Source organism: Chinchilla lanigera, unplaced genomic scaffold (genome assembly GCF_000276665.1).
Source record: "Chinchilla lanigera isolate Chin_1 unplaced genomic scaffold, ChiLan1.0 scaffold00015, whole genome shotgun sequence".
Classification (NCBI taxonomy): Eukaryota; Metazoa; Chordata; class Mammalia; order Rodentia; family Chinchillidae; genus Chinchilla; species Chinchilla lanigera.
In genome coordinates this window covers 1874362-1892771 of record NW_004955416.1, presented here as the reverse complement: position 1 = coordinate 1892771, position 18410 = coordinate 1874362, and the positions used below count along the sequence as shown (strand labels likewise).

Sequence of the window (18410 nt, the reverse complement as noted above, 5' to 3'; positions counted from 1 at the left end):
CATTATGCTGTAAGAATAAACTACCATGAGGCTGCTACTAATCTGACCAGCCTCAGAAAGGATGTTCAGCACCAGGCCAGCTGACGTAAGTGGTGTGGGTTGGCACATCACTGCCAAGCCCTGCTACCTCCCATCCGTATCCCGTCCAGAATGGATACCTTACCCTCTCGGTCACCTTGCATCCACACCTGCTCCTTAGCCGTGTGCTCCTAGCAGCCTGCTTTCCCTGTGCAGCTCAGGCTGGCTGGAAAGTTGAGCTTTGGCAGAAACCATTAGAGAACATTGTGTCTGGGGAGAGGGTTGCCCCCACTGTCAGGGATCTTGTGTCGATGTCGTCTGCGAGCTCACTGCTGCATCACTCTCCTTTAGCCTCAGCCTGTGCAGATCTTCATTTTTGTTGGAAGCTACTTCCTTGGATGGTTAATCCCCAATTATGAACTTCTTTACATTTCATTATTCAGGGTTAGCCTCTGACACCCTGCTTACCTTGACTTCTGCCTGCCTCTGAGGACCAGCACTGCTGTTGCCAACTCCTCACCTGAGCATAGGACGTGCTCTGCTTGTCTCTTCAGCTAGTAAACCAGGGGGCCTGGAATTCCTGTTTAGGAAGTCACTGCTTTAAAATCATTATCTCACAATGTGCTACTCTGCTCCTATATAGTATCATTTATAATATATTTCCTGGTACAAATATATTATACAGGAGCAGAACTTCACATTAACTATCATTATCATGTTAGTAGATGACCCTACCCAAAAGAATATGATCCAAGACTTATTGTGTCATTGAGAACAGAGGGCTCTCGATCAAAGATGTCATCAGTTAAATGCAGTTCCAGGAAGGGAGCTAGCGATGCATTCAGGGGCTTTGAATAATCCAAGTTAGTGTGGCCGACCATGGGACCAGATGCTAGGGGGACCAGATGCTAGGGGGACCACATTCGTATTTGACCTTTCCCCCACTTTTGTGTAGGTCCTTACCTAATCCTAACCTGCACCACAATTTTGTTTGCCATTATTTTATCAATGATAACCACTATCTTTAGCTAAGTACTACTCTCCCAGCTAGCTCATACAGCTTCAGCAAGAATCACAGAATAAAGTTTTTAAAGGACCAAAACTGGACCTTCCCCTCAATATAAAGACATCCTTGGCCTCTATAAAAACTGACAAGTTAAGACTTCAGGGCTGGGGATTTAGCTCAGCAGCACAGTGCCTGCCTGGCAAGCGCAAGGTCATGAGTTTGATTCCCAGTACCAGAAAAAAAAAAAAACAAACAAAAAAAAGGCAACAAATAAAAGTTACATGAGGAAGCTGAGAGTGCTTTTGCAAATCATCTATCAACATGGATGTTTTTCAGAACCTACCGGATTTACAGCTATCCTAAGAATGTGTCCTTTCCAAATCATTGTACTTTATTCTTTGGGTTTTGTGTGCATCTATTGAGAAGGGGTGGGGCTTGTGGTGGCAGGAAAACTAGTGGAACTCATAGACTAAAATGTGAACTTTTGCAAATGGGTAAACAGCCAAAGCAAACACACTTTGGAAAAAATACCCATTTTCTTCTTTTGAAAAGCAAGCAGTGCCTAAGCAGAATACCTTAAAAGTGAACTAAAAAGCTTTTCTAAAATAAACAACTCTGCTTGTGATCCTAAATTGGGACCACATGTAGATGTGAGAGCTACAAGCACAGTACAGTGAGACTGCGTTTCTGCCTTCACGCTTTGCGTGCCTTCGAGTAGATGATGATCGTGTTGCCATTGGTCCCCACAGAGTCTGAAGTTTTTTCAATCTAGCATGAGGGAGAAAGGCAGAAGTGACAAGGAATGAAAACAAAAGGCTTTCAAAGGAAGCACCTGAACCAGGGGTCTCATTTGCCTGCCCGCCCAGGCTCAGAACAATGCTGGTGATGGTAACTTGCCCTTGGGACACTTGTCTTCACTCTGTGTGAAGGCTCCGGCTCAAACCCAGAACATAAGGATCCCACTAGCAAACTGCCTAGGCCAGGCCTGCCCTGAGGCGGATTGATGAGCAAGCCAGTTCAGCAGAGATCGAATCATGCCTTTGTTCTTCTCAATTGCCAAGTGCTGTGTGCTTTGGGGTCACAAGTCATGAGTTTACCGAATGTGGAGATTGCAACATAAGCCCTCACAATTCTAACAGCTTACGCGAATAGGGAGGAAAGGGGAGGTGATAATGTCCATGTTAAGAATAAAGGATCAGGGTTCGTTTTCTCATCATAGGGATCACATATTCTTCTTCTCTTGTGAGCTCCTGGTCTTTCCCACCCAACTGGCACTTACATCAGACATGCTTTATACGAACATGTTTTGTCTCCTATAGCTGGAAGGGGACCTCCTTGAGAGATTATGCCACTTGGTGGAGTAGGGGAGGCCATCCCCTCCAAAAAATGAGTAGAATAAGCTCAGGTGTTCATTTAATTCCTGGGTTTTAAATTGATAGGGAGACACTGATGTTGGCAGAAAGAGACAACATAGTGGAGCCACTGATGTTGAGTTGCTGTTGTTCAAGACTCCAAATACAAGGCTGTGATCTTCACAGTAAAAGTTATGTAGTGTCGTTCATTTGGGCTCCGTGAAGGGTTGTTAAGAAAAAAGTGACTGAGAAGAGGGTTGAAGGGCAGGGAGGAGAGCAAGAAAAACAAGAGGAATCAAGATATATCACATCCAAGTACAAATTCCCTGTGATGGATGAGATTATTATGATATCTAAATGGTACCAACAAACTTAATAATAATTTTTAAAAAAAGAAATACTGACTGTATTATAAAAGCAGCTGACATGTATTGAGTGCTTACTACCTACCAGGCACAGATGCAGCATTCTATATACAATATCTGATTTGGTTCTCCTATGAGAATAACACACTCAGACTAAAAGGGAGGAAATCGAGATCCAACAAGACTGGTAGGTTATCAGGATCATGTAGTGTGGCAGAAAGGGGTTTGAACTCAGGGCCCTAATAGGAAGAAGCTGCAACAGATTCTTTTTGTACGAAAGGAGCTCTTTTGTCTGTGGATCCTCAGCAGATGAAAATAGTTGCTTTTCGTAGATTTTTGAATTGTAAGGCTCTCATTTCTCAGTAGGTATTAAGGCAAGAAAAAATCATACTACACAGAGTTGATTTTGAAGGACAGACGTGTGCAGAAACCACTCAGTTCTTTTTATTTTTTCCTTTAGCCCACTTGAATCACAAGAGTTACAGCAAGCTGAAAGCTGGATATTAAACATCTAAATTTTTAATTGCACCCTTACAGTGGCCATTGCTTTAAGGCTTTTCCCCCACTGATTGGGTTAATATGTTTTCCCAGCCCTCACTCCTTGCTTCAATCTTCTCTGCTTCATGAGGACAGTAATGTGGGTAAGACAGCTTGCATGTTATACTGAGAAGGAGAAACTGAGGCATGGGTTGTTCAGACACTGACTGACAAGACCTCTGACCGTGGAAAAATGACTGCAATTTTTCTGAAAGTCATGGAGAAAATCAAACTTTCAGGGCCAGAAAGACCTGCCTCAGTCATGCCTTCATGGCGTCCTGGGACCTGGACCCCTCTGTGTGGCCCCAGATCCTCCAGTACTGACTGTGGCCTGTGTTCTGCATTGCCCCGTGACTGCTCTATGGCCTCTGGAGCAAGAGGTCAGATGCCTCGTCCACCCCCTTTCCCTTGCCCTCCTCCTAGCTGTGGGCTGGGGCACCCTTCTGCCTCTCTACTACGTTTCCTTGTTGCTTCAGGTGCCATCTCCCTGGCACATTCATCTCTGTCTACCAGGTCTGAAGGACAGAACCCAGAGGGACAGGCATTTCTTGGAATAACCTGTCTGACTGCTCAAGCCTCACAGATAACTAACAAAAGAAAAGCTGGCTGTCAGCTTGCAAACGATGTGCCGATAGTCACTGCGGGAGCGGAGACAAGACTGCGGTGTATTTTTAAAATCTGCTATTTGTGGTAACTTAAGTGCACATTGCTGGAACCATTCCTGCCCGCTGAATGGCTGGCATTGAGGAGCATGTGCCTGCTCGCTGCCAGACTCTCCTCATGGACTCCCATTTTATGGGGTGGGTGGCTGGTTCCTTGGCACCAGACTGCCCCACCACAATCCTCCTTTATTGCCCAGGTCTGATGCCTACTTGCATGACTCCATGGACAGCCTCGGCATGGGGTGAGGGCACTGATGAGACGCCTCTGGCTGCGAGAGTGTCAGGGTGTTACCAAGTTGTGAGGCACAGTCTGCAGGGCAGGGGCTCTGTCTGGAAGCACTAAGCCTCTTGGCACAAGGCAGCATGCTGACACCAAGGAACCCTGCTAGCACGGGCTGGAGCTGGCTCACGTCTCCAAGTGGCTGTGCGCGTGCCTGGCCCTGCAGGAAGAAGTAGAAGCCCTGGTTTCTGACACCTCAGGTCCTCGGAAGGACCTAGAAAGAATGGAGAGCCCCCTGTTATCCCGCCAGGCCAGTCTACCAGTGGGCGCTCTGGAGCTTGAGCTGGTAGTCTTGGAAAGACAAGGAAGCCCTAGAGAGGGTACGCACAGGCTGCCGAAGGTCCCTGGTGTCTCTCCTGGTGCCAGGTGGAACTCCAGACTCCAAGGTAGCACCACTGCACTGAGTGACTGTAGGCAAGTGACCATCTCTAGGACTTACTTTCTAGCGTACAATTATGAGTGATAATTCTTGTCCCACTGACCTCACCAGAAAAGTTTAAATGAGGATAGAAAAGCATTTTAAAACTACTGGACCCAAAATGTTACAGGAAAAAGGTATGGGGAGTGGTCCAGGCCCCATGACTTATTCCTTACTTCTGGTCAACCTGGACTTCCATCAAAACTGTCCCCTCCAGCGCAGCCAGGAGGGGCTTGCATGGGACGTGGCTTACCATCAGTTCTGTGAAGGACAACCCTTGCACCTGCGAGCCTATCTTCATGGGAGACATTTGTCTCCAATTCCCACAGGATGGGTGTGAGGGAGAAATGGGGCCGCAAGATGCTTTCCTTGGGATATGGCAGGGAATATCCTGGAATATTGGGATATGCCTCTCTAATCCCAGTGAGGCTTCAGCCAAAGGGCTTCCACTGCAACCAGGGGTTCCTAATCTAAAACCTCAAGTGACTTAAAAAGCGGCCACACTGGCTGATGCAAACTCCATGGAAGCAGAATCAACAGTCTAGGGCACGCTCAGAGCAACTTTACCTTGTTGTATGTATGGTTTTAATAAACTTTGCTCTTATTTTTTAGTCCCTGGTTACTGAAAGTGGATCAGTGGCTTCAGCATCACCTGAATCTGTTAGATATGAAGAAGCTCCAGCTCCACTCTTCATTTACCAAGTCAAAATCTGCATTTTATAAGATTCATGTGTTTGTGGTAAAGCAAATCAGAGGAAAGGATTTACAGGGCCCAGGCCAGTGGTGGCGAACCTGTGGCACACATGTTGTTTTTCCTTTAAGACAAAAGATGTGAATGTATGATTTGTTTTTCTAAACTAATGCCTCAGCATTCGGGCTCAGTTGCAGTGTTGGCACTTGGCAATAAGTGGGTTTTGGGTTGCAGTTTGGGTACTCAGCTCTAAAAGGCTCGCCATCTCTGGCCTAAGCCCACTCTCTACTTATTTATACAGTGTGTATTATTATGAAAAGGGTGTGGTATCACTACAATTAATGGCTTCTAAGCAGGGAAGAGACATAACAACTGGGAGACTGAAGTAGGAGGATGTAAATTTAAGCCCAGCCTGGCTTAAAGAACAGCTGAGAATATAGCTTAGTGTGAGGGCCCTGGGATCAGTCCCCAGTACTGCCATAGCAAAAACGAAAACAAAAACAAAAAGCCCAGAGTAGCATGCACCATTAATATAATTTTACTGCTTGTACCATGTGGTACTCAGAGCACATTACTGATATTCCAGATGATATTCCCAGTTATCAAAAAGAGGCAAAGTCATGTTCCCACACCACTGTTTAAAGTATTTACCTAAAATTCATGGTGAAGTTTTTCTTTTAAAATCGTTAAATATCAATCTTAAATGGGATAAGTTTACATCAACTGGATGCTCTGTGAGAGACCTCATTCTCCAGGAAAGACAGGGGTTAAAAATACTGTACAGTAATTAGAAAGCTCACTTCAGATTTTGTACTAAATTTAGGAATATCAAATTACAGCAAGATAAAATGTGATACCAGAGATATATTCCAAAGGACAACTGAAAACTCAACCAGTACAGCGGAAAATTCATGACTCCTCAGAGCTAGAAACAATTTTCATATTTTGTAGTGTTCAATTTTCACATTTTTCATTTGCTAGATACTGACAACTAATAAGAATCCCTGCAGTGGGAAAGTGGATTTGAGACTAAAAGGTTTTCCTTAATGAGAAACAGTCATCTCGTGGTCTTCACACTTCAGTGTTGGGGTCTAGACTCCAGCTGAACAGCTCAGGAGTGTTGCTGGGAACCGGGCTGAGGACAGGCACACCCATGCGTGCCAAAGCAGAGAGCTGAGGTTGATCTGATAGCCAAGGCTAAGGAGAGACTGAAAGCAGCATGATCAACTGCCCAGCAGAATGGCCAAGCTAAAAGGCATATGAAGGAGATGGAGAGTCCAGGCCCCAAACAGGGGATGGGAATATGTACAGAAGACAGCTAGGATGTGGTTGGGAGCTGGGAAGGTTTTCGTGGAGGGCTCTAGCACAGGGCAAAAAGGAGACTTAAATTAGGCATGGTGACACATGTCTGTAATGATGCTTGTCTGTAATGCCAGCACTCTTCGAGGCAGAGGGATCTCAAGTTCAAGCCCAGAGCCTTAGTGACAGCCTATCTCAAAATAAAAAATAAGAAATGGCTAGGGATATAGCTCAGTGCAAAGATTCTATGTTCCATCTCCAGGAAAAAAAAATTAATGGCTCTAACCTGGATTAAACTCAAGTATCCTTTCCTTCTTTCTCACCCAAACCCTACTGCTCCTGAGCATGGCAACTAAGAACTTTTTTTGCCATAAGAACACAAAGAAAATCTGTTAATTAAACAGTATCTAGAGTTGGGAAACAAGCCACCGTGCAGAGTTGGTACCAGGTAGTACCAATTTTATTACATAAAGCTTATGTAAACCTAACCAGGCTTACAGCTCACTTGACAAGGATGATCATTTTCTTTTTACTTTTGAGACATTTGTAGAGTGCGATGCCCATGGAGAGTAAGTGAGTGTTGGAGGTGCTGGAAACAGAGAAATAAAGCATCATCACAGGATGGAAGTAACTCCTTGAAAAAAATTTCAAAGCTGTAAATAAAAGATCCTGTCTTTACCAATAGTGGTCCTTTCCCAAATCATCAGACCCTGGACTTTGGGAACCTCATAGACTTTTTTGACAGATTTCTCCTGTGTACATTGCTAGAATTGTCCACGTCTGCTCATGCTGTGGTCACCTTAATCTCGGTCCTTGTCACTTCCTGCTTGAGTTTCATCAACAGTCTCAAAGCAAGCCTTAACTTCTCTCCAACCTGCCTGTATGGTGGTATGTTGTCTACACCCCCATCAATGAACTCCATGAGAGGTAAATCTTATGCACTACTGCTTGTTGTATTAGTCCTGAATAAGCTACTAGAGAGCAAGGACCATGCCTTTCACATTTTTATCTTCTGTAGCTCCCAGAAAAATCACTGATGTGTTACTTCCTGCAGCAAATCTTCCATATTCTCCACTGGGCTTGATTTTTCTCCTCTACACAACTGTGACATTTTGCTGTATCTCAGTTATATGACAAAGTGTATTACAACTGGCTGGATTATGAATCTGTTCTTTTTTATCCTTATATACTGTAAACTCTATGAAAGCAAGGCACACATGATATGATTTATTATTAGCCTCTAGTGTTTGGCCAGATATTGTGTTCAATAAATAGTTTTTACATTGATTGAATAATAATTTTAAAACATATTTTGGCTTTTGATGCAGGAGAAAAGAGATGATTAGACCAACTATCTATCACCCATAATATTTTCATACCATTTTGGTTGACTTGACTTCAGCTATAGTAGTGCAATATAATCTAAACATGATAATGAACCAGATAACTAGCAGTTGGTGGGATATGCAACTATATACTTTTCAAATTATTTTCTATATTAGTTGTCTATAAAATTCCAACTTCTAAAGTGCAAAGGAGGGCATTTCTTACTTTTCCATATCTCCCACAGTTCCTACCTTAGTGAATGTGTCTTGATTTGCTGTCATTAAATGTAGCTTGAAAAGAGCTTGTGTTCTAATATCTCTACCTGGTTCTAAACATCTGTTCCTTCCTAACAAGTGCTGCATTCATTTTAATGGCACCGGTGCACAGAGGTAAACAGAGCCTTGGCAGACCTTCCATAAGGGAAACTGTGTTAGCTTCCTTCATTAATTACTAATGGAGCATTAAGACATGTATTCCCCCTTGAGCCAAGTTGGATAGTTCCTGGCACTTAATATTAGGGTGCTTTCAAAAGTTGAGACATGTATTGACACACTGGAGATCATGCCCTGTAGCAAGCACAGTGGTGGCTGCAGTACCAAGGTTACACAAAGCTTCACATACATCAATAATGAGCAAACTGATGCATCACTTCAATTTTTGCACCTTTTGGTTAATGTAGAGTAATAAATATATGTCCATAGGGCACCTCTGAAAACAGCTACCACAAACCATCAGAAAGATACACAAAGCTTAAAAATAAATGGCAAATCAGTACAATGAGATTAGCCAGCTAATGAAAGAAATATGAATGAAAATATGACCTATGAATTAGACATAATTTATTGGCCAATTACTAACACAATTAAAGTGAAAAATTTACAACCTTGGATATGTCAGCTTACACAGCATCAAAAAGATTAAGTAAAAAGAGAAAGAAATATGAGGCTAACAGATACTGATAGTAGTAGATTTTGACACATAGCCATCAGATTACAAAAAAGTATGAATAAGGACAAAAGAATACAATCAATAATGTTGAATAATTGGTTGTATTTAGACATTGATGGATTATATAAAACACTTTATTTTAAATATTTACATGAAAATCTTACAAAAACTGAGCTGTAGTCTATAAAGAAAATACCAGTTTTGGATGCAGAAATTTTGTGCTCATTTTCATCACAAAGCAATGAAATCAAATAGAAACATAAACAAAACAAGAAACCTAGCCACTTGGTGGTGTCTGAATTTGAAGGCCAGAGGAATTAAGAAAGGCAAGGGTTTTTTTTTTTTTTTTTCACATTTTAACTTCACACATTTCAAAGAGACAGTATGATTCATAGGACACTGAGATCTAATCATGATCTTACTGAATATATCCCCCCCCCACAAAAAAGCGTCAATCTAAAAGGGAGTTGGTTCAATCAAAAATACAAAAACAAGTGTCCATTTGAAGGGAGCCTCATCTGGCTGAACTTGGACAATCTGGCCAGTGGGCAAGATCTTTTTGTGAACTGAAAACATGCTGTTATATTCACTGAATTTGGTTCTAATTTCTTGCATCCTAAGTTGCATGATTCTGAGTTGGCCTGTCTTGTGTACACCTGTGTACAAGGCTCCTTAAAATACCTCTGTGCATGGAGCATCTGTGTTCCAATGGTGTTGATAACCAGGAATTCCTCACAAGATGTGCTGTCCTCTGCTGCTGGTAAAGGAAGCTTATAAAATGTTAAAGCTATATGAAGTGAATAGGCCAGAAATTGGCATGCACTTTCTATATGGAGTAAATCGAATTATGTGGTGTTAAGTTGTTCATACTCAGTTCTGTGTCCTGGTGCTCTGAGAAGGTTTGGTATGTATGAGGCTGCTGGACATTTGTGGGAGGCATAAGATAACTGAAAAAAGACAGAATTATTTAACAAATTCTGGTGAGATAATAGGTAAACTATTTTCCATATCAAAATAAATAACATAAAGAGTTAATTTTTAAAATAGAAAAACTAAAAGACATGCTCAAATGTTGATAGTACCTCTGAAGAGACAAGTTTATAGCAGGAAGAAATCACAAGAGAAAGAAACAATCTGACTGTGCAAATATTAAAAACTTATGTTAGCAAAATATAATAACCACCAGGATTAAAAGCCAGACAACATGGGAAATACTTGCAGAAAATGTGAAGCCAAATGCCTGATATATTTATTATGTGAAATGCATGTACAAATTGATAAGAGAAACATTATAATTCCAAGAGTATAAACAGACAAGTCATAAAAAAGAAATTAAATCTAGTAAGTAAACATAAGGGAAAAATATTTGAGCTGGTAATCAAAGACATTCAAAACAGTAATTTTCTGAAATCACTGTTTTATTAAATTTTTCTAAATTTAAGTTAGCAAAAAAATATACAATTTTATTTTTATAAAACCCAGTGCTGGTAAGGATGTTGTAAAAATAGTATTCTCATATTTTGTTGGTGATATTTTATAAATTAGTACCTCCTTTTTGGAAAACATTTGGCAGTACAATATCATGAGCCATAAAAATGTTTATGGCTTTTGACCCAGTAAATTGACTTCTGGGAATTTATCCTGAGAAAGATTAATCCAAAATATGGAAAAAATTAAAGACTTAAAATAAACTGGGAAACACTAACTGCTTCACAATAGGGGAATGGTTAATATGTCGTGCTACAATGATTGGATAAAAAACTACAGCCATTAGCAATTTACAGGCATTGACAACTGCAGACAAATGGAGGGAGTCTTCTGCTTTAATATAAAATGAAAAAAGATAAAGATTTGTGCATGAAAAGGTATTCAGAAGAGAAAATTGTATGAAATAATCAAATTTTAAGTGACTGAGCTAGTGTTCTCTCTCTCTTTCTCTCTCTCTCTGTCTTTCATTTTGTAGTATTTAGGGTTGAACCCAGGAGTGTTCAACATCCCCAGGTCTTTTTAGTTTTTATTTTGAGATGGGGTCTTGCTAAATTGCCCAAGCTGGCCTTGAACTTTCGTCTTCCTGCTTCAGGCTCCCAAGTAGCTAGCATTATAGTTGTCTGCCAAAGTGCTTGGCTCCTTCCCCATGTTCTCATAATATTCTTTCAGCTGGTTATGCTTTGGTTGCCATTGCCTCCCTGTCTGTCCCCACCTCTCTCCCATCTCCACGCCCAGCTCCCAGAGTCTCACCCATCTGTGTCAGTGCCACACAACTTCCGGTCAGCCAAGAAGCCCTCCCATCCCACAAGCCACATGGCGTCCTTCCTATTCCACGCCCCTGGAATGTTAAAGCTGCCTTAATATTTCTATGGCAGCATGGATACAGTCTGCCTTGTGTGTAAATGTACAGAATGTGTCTGTTTCCGCAGCTGAACTTCTAAACCTCTAGAGGGCAGAGAACTGTTTCATTTATTTTTCTGTTCCCATGGCACGGAGCAGAGTGCTTTGCCTGTATGGTGTGAGTGCCGGACTGAATACAAGCTCAAATGAATTTAGCCACACTGCAGTGAATGTACTTTTGATTTCCTGTCAGGTGGAGCTCATGAAGGTCTACAGCACTTGGGTCCTTTCGGCAACATCCCTAACATCGTGGCAGAGTTGACTGGTGACAACATTCCTAAGGACTTCAGTGAGGATCAGGGTTACCCTGACCCTCCAAATCCCTGTCCAGTTGGAAAAACAGGTAATGGACATGTCTTTGGGTCATCATGGACAGTAGAGGCCTTGGAAAGAAATTGGAAATTCTAACATGGGCTACAATGCAGTCTCTCTCTCTCTTTAGGAAGGTACGCTTGTTATCATTTAAGGTGTGGCCTTCTCCGTCTTCCATGGGGTGTAAATTTCCATCTTAAGGTGGAACAACCAGAGTAACTGGATGGGACCAAGCTAATGTGGGGCTGCTGCCTCAGGATGGTGGGAAAACCTGAGTCACTGCCTGGCTTCCATCACCTCTGCCACGTTTTACTTGCTTGTAGGGTTTTGGATGGGTAGGGGAAAAAAAAAAACACAACCCAGCTCATACTGGAGAACAGCAGTCTCCACAGGGATCTGCTTAGGTTGATTAAAATAGGGTAGTGCTGTGGTTCCCAAAGTGTGACCCTGAAAGGCCTCAACCGGAACTTATTAGCAATGCAAAGCTTCAGGCTTCCCTCAGACTCATCGAATTAGAGACAGCAATCCATGTGGGAACCAGCCCTCCAAGTGGTTCTGGTGAGTACTAAAGTTGGAGACCTGCTATTATAAGAGAAGGAAAGAAACCCAGAATTTGAACCAAAAGATCTGAGTCCTACTGTAAACTATAGCATTTCCCTTCACTTCCTTGGGCCTCTGTCTCCTCATCTGTTGAATGATTGTCTTAGAGAAACATACAGTGTAGTTCTAGGCTGTCCTGAAAAAAGAAAACAGAATGTAATCAAGCTAGTTTTCTAGTACTCTGAGAGGCAAGCAATACATGTGAGCTGATGAAGGTGGAGAAAAATCCCAGCTGTATTTGCACATCATCTGCCATTCCCTTTGCTATCTTTCCACTAAGATAACATATTTCACATTATTATTATTATTATTATTTTTTACCACAATTGGTCAAATAAAAGGAAAATAACTTGCAAAATTTAGCCATTATTTGTGTGAAGTGCTTGGGAAGATCTGACTCACAGGGAATCCTTTGGGACCCGGTACACAGACCCTGGCCTCATGGTAGGGTGCAGATCCTAGAGCACATTTGTAGACTTCAGATCTTCAGGTTCCAGAGCAGTGTTTCATCTCAGCGTCTGTCTCAACCCACTCAGAGGTCCCTGAGGAGCAATTCTGAAAAGGTTACAGATGGCCACAAGCAGGCTGCTGGAGTTCTCTGTCCAGTACCTCTCCTACATGTTGATTGCTTTAGACAAAGAAAGTAGAAATAGCTCAGTAAAAAGTGGGGAACCACCTTCAGGCTAGTTTGGGGATTTGTTCAGAATACTAAGGACTTCCTCACTAGCTTCAGGTTGCTAAAAATGGAGAGATTGAATGCTTTAGGCTATTGGAAGCCTCCAGTTCAGTCCCAAACCAACATATCTTGACTAATTTTAAACAAATTCCCTTTCAGTATTGACTTTGAAGCATGATTATCCCTTTGAAAAGTGACCCTCTACCCACCCTGCAGTATCACACAAAATTTGCCATCCTTTATCTTTTCCTTTTTTTACAGGGGGATTTTTTGATTTTGGGGATCAAACCCAAGAATGCTCTACCATCAACTATACCCTTTTTATTTTTTATTTTGAGAGCAGTTCTTGCTAAGTTACCCAGGTTAGGTTCAATATTGTGATCCTCCTGCCTCAGCCTCCCAAGTAATTAGGATTACAAGAATGCACCAGTGTGCCAGGATCTCCCTCTTTCTAAAACTGTTGTCTAACACATACTAGAATGATAAAAAGGACTCACTTTTAGGGCATCATACCTACTAAGACCTTTTAGCTAGGTCTTAGCTAATAGCAGCCTCCTAGAGCACATAACGTTCTTTCTTTGATTTGGATTGAAAATATACTTTGTCACAAAGTAAAGTCACGTGACGGATTGTCATTTAAAGGGAGATGGTGGGGAGGAGACTAAGACATATTGCAAACTTGCATGTCTGGTGCTCCCTCTATGACTATCTCTCTTCCTCATGGCAACTCTGTAAGTGTTTGATTATTGACATGAAGAAGCAGCCGTGAAGACGGTAGGATAACCTTCCCGAGGAACTAACTGGGCTTTGATCCTTGAGCTCTGGTCTAACACCAAAGAGAAAGCCACTACTACTATACCACATAACATCAAGCCCTGAGGACTACTGTTGTTATTTTATAACATACTTCCTCAAAGATGCTGACATGTTTTCTAAAGAGTTTACCCAGGAGAAAACAGAATGATGTGGAACAGAAGTATATTAGTTATAAAAATAATTGATGTTGTAACAGATAAAATATTTTAGTGGCTCAACACAAAACAAATTAATTTCTCACTTGTGTGTGAAGCCCTGCCAGGCGTGGGTGAGGGGAAGGAAGGTGGATGGTTTGGCAGCCTAAACTCCCATCTCTACACTGATGTCCACCTAGCCCTGGATGGCACCAAGCAGCATGCAGACAGCAGGTGATGGGAAGGGGTGGAGAACAGAGTGTCATAGCAGGATTTTGTGGGCCAGGCCTGGAAGTGGAACACAGTGTAACTGCCCACATTCTGTTGGACAAAACTCAGGTGTATGACTCCACAGGAACACAAAGCAAGGTGGGAAAATTAGCCTAGTTATATGCCGAGGAGGAAAAGGAAATGGATTTAATGGACACCCAACAGGTCAGGCCTCTGCTACAGGAGTGGGAGCTGGGATAAACAGCCCCACTGGCCAAGGATATTGGCTCCTCAAGGCACAGGGACTTGGAGGGATTGATAGGAATACACTCTGACTTTTGTATGTCTAGATGTTTTTGATGAATTAACTCTTAGAATAACAATCTATGCCTTGGCTCTTTGTCAAAACCTTTGGCTGTTTGCAGCAGACGATGGATGTCTAGAAAACACCCCTGACACAGCGGAGTTCAGTCGAGAATTCCAGTTGCACCAGCACCTTTTTGATCCAGAACATGACTACCCAGGCTTGGGCAAGTGGGTAAGTCCAGATGCAGCTGCTAGTAGATTTGCATGTGGCTCTCTGAAGGCATTGATTGCAGAGATGAGCACTGTAGGTGAAGGAAGAGACAAAAAATATCCAGAAGCTCAGTTTTCAAGAAATCTTTAGTTGAGAGTGACTTTAAGTGACTATCATCCCAAACCACACTCGTGGGTCTAGCAGCAATGAATCAAAACCATCCAAAGAAAGCACAGTCTAAACAGGTCGCATCCATTTCCAGTCTCCGTGGCTTCCACTCGGCTCTGCCCCACCCCCTTTGTCATAAAAACATCCTCACAATTCACCAGTTTTTCATGCACCCGTAAGACTTTATCAAAGTGATTTTTAAGAAAAAGATACTGAGAAAACTTGCAAATTTGATCTTTGGGCTAAGGGAGATGATTTCCCTTTGAAGAATTAAGGGAGAAGGATGTCAGCAATTAGAAACAGACACATAATTCTGCTTCATGGAAAGAGAAAAGACTTCTGCCTGTGAAGCAGTGAGCTTGTTGTCAGGCGCAGGCAGGTGTGTACAGCTGTCAGTTGAGGGAGCTGTTCGTGAGCACTGGGAAAAAGAAATGCACATTTGGCACTGATATGCTAAAAACAAGTCTTGTCAACCTAGCTTGTTCTTTCACCTGCCAGCATTATTCATTTACTTGCAAGCTTGATGAGAGAATGAAATGGGCACGGTGCATTTGGACTTCAGCAACGTATTTGATAAGATCTTGTATGATCTTCTATTGGAAGAGGGAAAGCCATGCAGCCTAGGCAACAGAATAGCACCCAAAAGGGAGCTTGTTAAGGAATCCACGTCAATGGGGGGGGGATTTTACATGGTGTCCTGCATGTCTTAGCGCTACCCCACTCCACATTTTTACCAATGCTTGTAATAAAAATATAGAGCATGTACGTATCAGATTCTCTGAGGATGGTACAGAGTTGGAACGATAACACTGGATGACACAGTTGAAATTCAAGAAGATCCCAACAGGCTGGAACAGTGAGCCAAGCAAGATGAAAATTGAATGGGGATATGTCTAGGTTCCTACATAATCAAATGAGGAAGCCATGTAGAAAATTGGGAAAACCCTTCCGAGTGTTAATTCTCATATAAGTGTAGGTAGCCTGTGTGTCTGTAGAATGAGAGAATGAGTGAGATGAATGAGTGCACGAGCAGATATTCCACACTGCCTAAGCCCACCCACCGAAGGTCTCCTTCCATTCTCAGCTCTGAAATCTCAAAAGCAAACTTCTCCTTTTTTCTTCTGTTCAGTTTGCAGGCAAAGGTTCCTAAGAATTGGTGTGTGGAGCCATTTTCAAACCTACTAGCTGAGGCTAACACCTGGTAAATAAATTAAACAGAAAAATGCCTATAGTCTTTCAAATAGAGATTGTAATTGTGAAAGATTTATGTAAAAGTTATCTTGATGGCATATTAAAAAATGAAATAGGAGGAGAAGGAACCATGGGCAGGAAGAAAATATGGGAAGCAGTTCTAGTTATGATGGCTATAATTACAGTAGGGAAAAGTGAGAATCCATGACTGTTCAAGGCAGGGGGGCTAACTAGAATTGTTATCTGGCATAAATGTAGCAGAGAGAGGAAAGAAGAGAGATTCTAAGTCTATATAAAATAGATGATAATTGACTTTTCCTCTGAGGACATTTTAAAAAGAGAGGAGAAGAAGACAGGGAGAGAGGGAAGAAAGGAGCAGAGAGAAGGAGGGAAAGACCAACAGATCACAGAGGGGCACTGGGAAGGAACAAGTAGACGATACTGAAAGCAAGGAGCAAGTAGAAGATGTTGAGCCCATTCAACAAGGTGCAAAGGGAAAGAGAAGGTACTGAGCCTGCTTTGTTTCAGGTATGGTGCTGTGCACTCAGTATACCATATTCATCATGACATGGTGCTGATCTTTCAAGAGCTTACAGTCTTGTGATTGAGATACATGGGATGAGAATCTTCTCAGCTTCTGGTTCTAGCTATACAGCTAGGGCCAGGTGCAATCGCTGGGAAACATGGAAGCCAAGGGGAAGGGAGATCCAGGGTTGGGGGCCATGGTGCCTGATCAGTACATTGGCTGCCAAGGAAGTCAAAGCACTAACGAAGGCAGCCCCGAGTCTCATGTGGGAATGTATCCAGCTTAACTGGAGACTGAACATGAGAAAACATCCGAGTGAGGCCAGAGAGCCCAGTTGATGTTGTGGAGTGGGAGAGATAGAAACGTCTCCCCTTCCAGCTTTTCTTACCTCTTTCTGAAAACCTTTACAAATTTCTCTCACCACGTTCCACTCACCCTTGGCCCTTGTTAGGCCATCCACCACTCCTCTCTTTCTGTGCTTCCTTCTCAAAATAATGACTTGAATTTCTCCTAGTCATTCCCGTTCTTTGTCTCCATCAGAGCTAAAACTAGAATTTAGGACCATATGAAAAGGACAATCACAGATCAGTGGTCAGAACAATGTTTACACACCTTTATCATCTGTAATTATGTTTGTTTCAACTTGAGTTTCTTTGTTTATTTCCTCATTACCACCCAGTAGTGAAGATTTGCTTGGTCTTCACATAGGAGTGTGAATTGAGTACGTCTCATTTCTCTAAGCTGGGCTCCACAAACCTTCCTCTATGTTTATATAGAAGGGTAATTTCAAACTTGTCTTCAACTCAACCATTCTTTAAGTTAACAAAGTAATTAATCATCTTTCACAAGAGAACTGCACACAAGCCCCTGTTTCCTTATTTGCTAGCGCTTCTCTGTTTTTGACATTAGCCAGAGCTGAGCTGCATCTCTAGCAATGATTCACATGTTATAAATATCAGTGTCTGTCATGCTTCCTGCACGTCTCCCTCTTTGTTAATGCATCAAGACACATTTATTAAATGTACATCATATGCCTTCTGGGTCCTATGTTAGATAATGGGAATATGCCGGGGAATAATAATTGTATTACACAATACAGTAGTAAATAGTAGTGTTTACTGAGCATGCAGTATGTGCCAGATACTATGCTAAACCCTTCCCTTTAGCTGTCTAACTCAATTTGCCCATCCTCATCACTCTCATCTCGTAAGTGAGAAAATTCAGGTTTAGGGAGCTGAGTAACCTACTCAGCAACATAGGGTACTTATTGGCAGAGCTGGGAATTGAACCCAATCATCTGACTCCAGAGCTCTTTAAAAATGAAATAAATTGCCTTTTGTGCAACAGTCCTCTCAAAAGTTATCTCAAATGGCAAATCCTTCTCTTTTTAAATTGCTTTACGTACCTTTTCATCAATAGATGATCATATCCAGAGCTTGAACCATGGGAAAAATGGGGGGCAGGAGCCCTCTTGGACATTCTTTGTCTTTCATGACCACAACATGTCTGAAGTCTGCTGTTTGGGTTTGTCTCAAGCTTTTATGTAATTGGACTTAAGTTATACTTTGAAAAATTGCTTTTAGTTGACACGTAGTAATTGTCCATATTTATTGGGCATAATGTGACATTTTAATCTACATATATAATGTGTAATGATCAGATTATAGTAACTGGCATATCCATAATCTTAAACATTGATCATTTCTTTATGTAGGAACTTTGAAACATCTTCTCCGCCATGTTTTGAAGTATGCAATTAACTGTTGTCAAACATGGTTAAGCTTCTGCATACTTATGCCTTTTTGATATTTTTTCTTAGTACTTTAGGTTTTGGTTTGTTTGTTTGTTGGTGTTTTGTTTTCGTTTTTTTAATACCAGAAATTGAATTCAGGGCCTTGTGCTTGCCAGGCAGGTGCTGAGCCACGGAGCTACATCCCTAGCCCATTCTTAGTACTTTATACTGGGTAAGC

At 41.9% G+C, this 18410-nt stretch overlaps 1 protein-coding gene across 2 annotated transcripts in view; it reads left to right on the top strand.

Annotated features, from left to right (window-relative positions):
• Positions 1–18410, top strand: part of Scg5 (secretogranin V) — a 46658-nt gene that overhangs the window by 21734 nt on the left and 6514 nt on the right. The window contains exons 3-4 of one of the 2 annotated variants that reach the window (XM_005381177.2): positions 11484–11633; positions 14467–14576. In XM_005381177.2, the coding sequence (XP_005381234.1) occupies positions 11484–11633; positions 14467–14576 (260 nt within the window). Of the gene's footprint in view, positions 1–11483; positions 11634–14463; positions 14577–18410 lie in introns of both variants that reach the window. The other variant, XM_005381176.2, reaches the window with a different exon arrangement.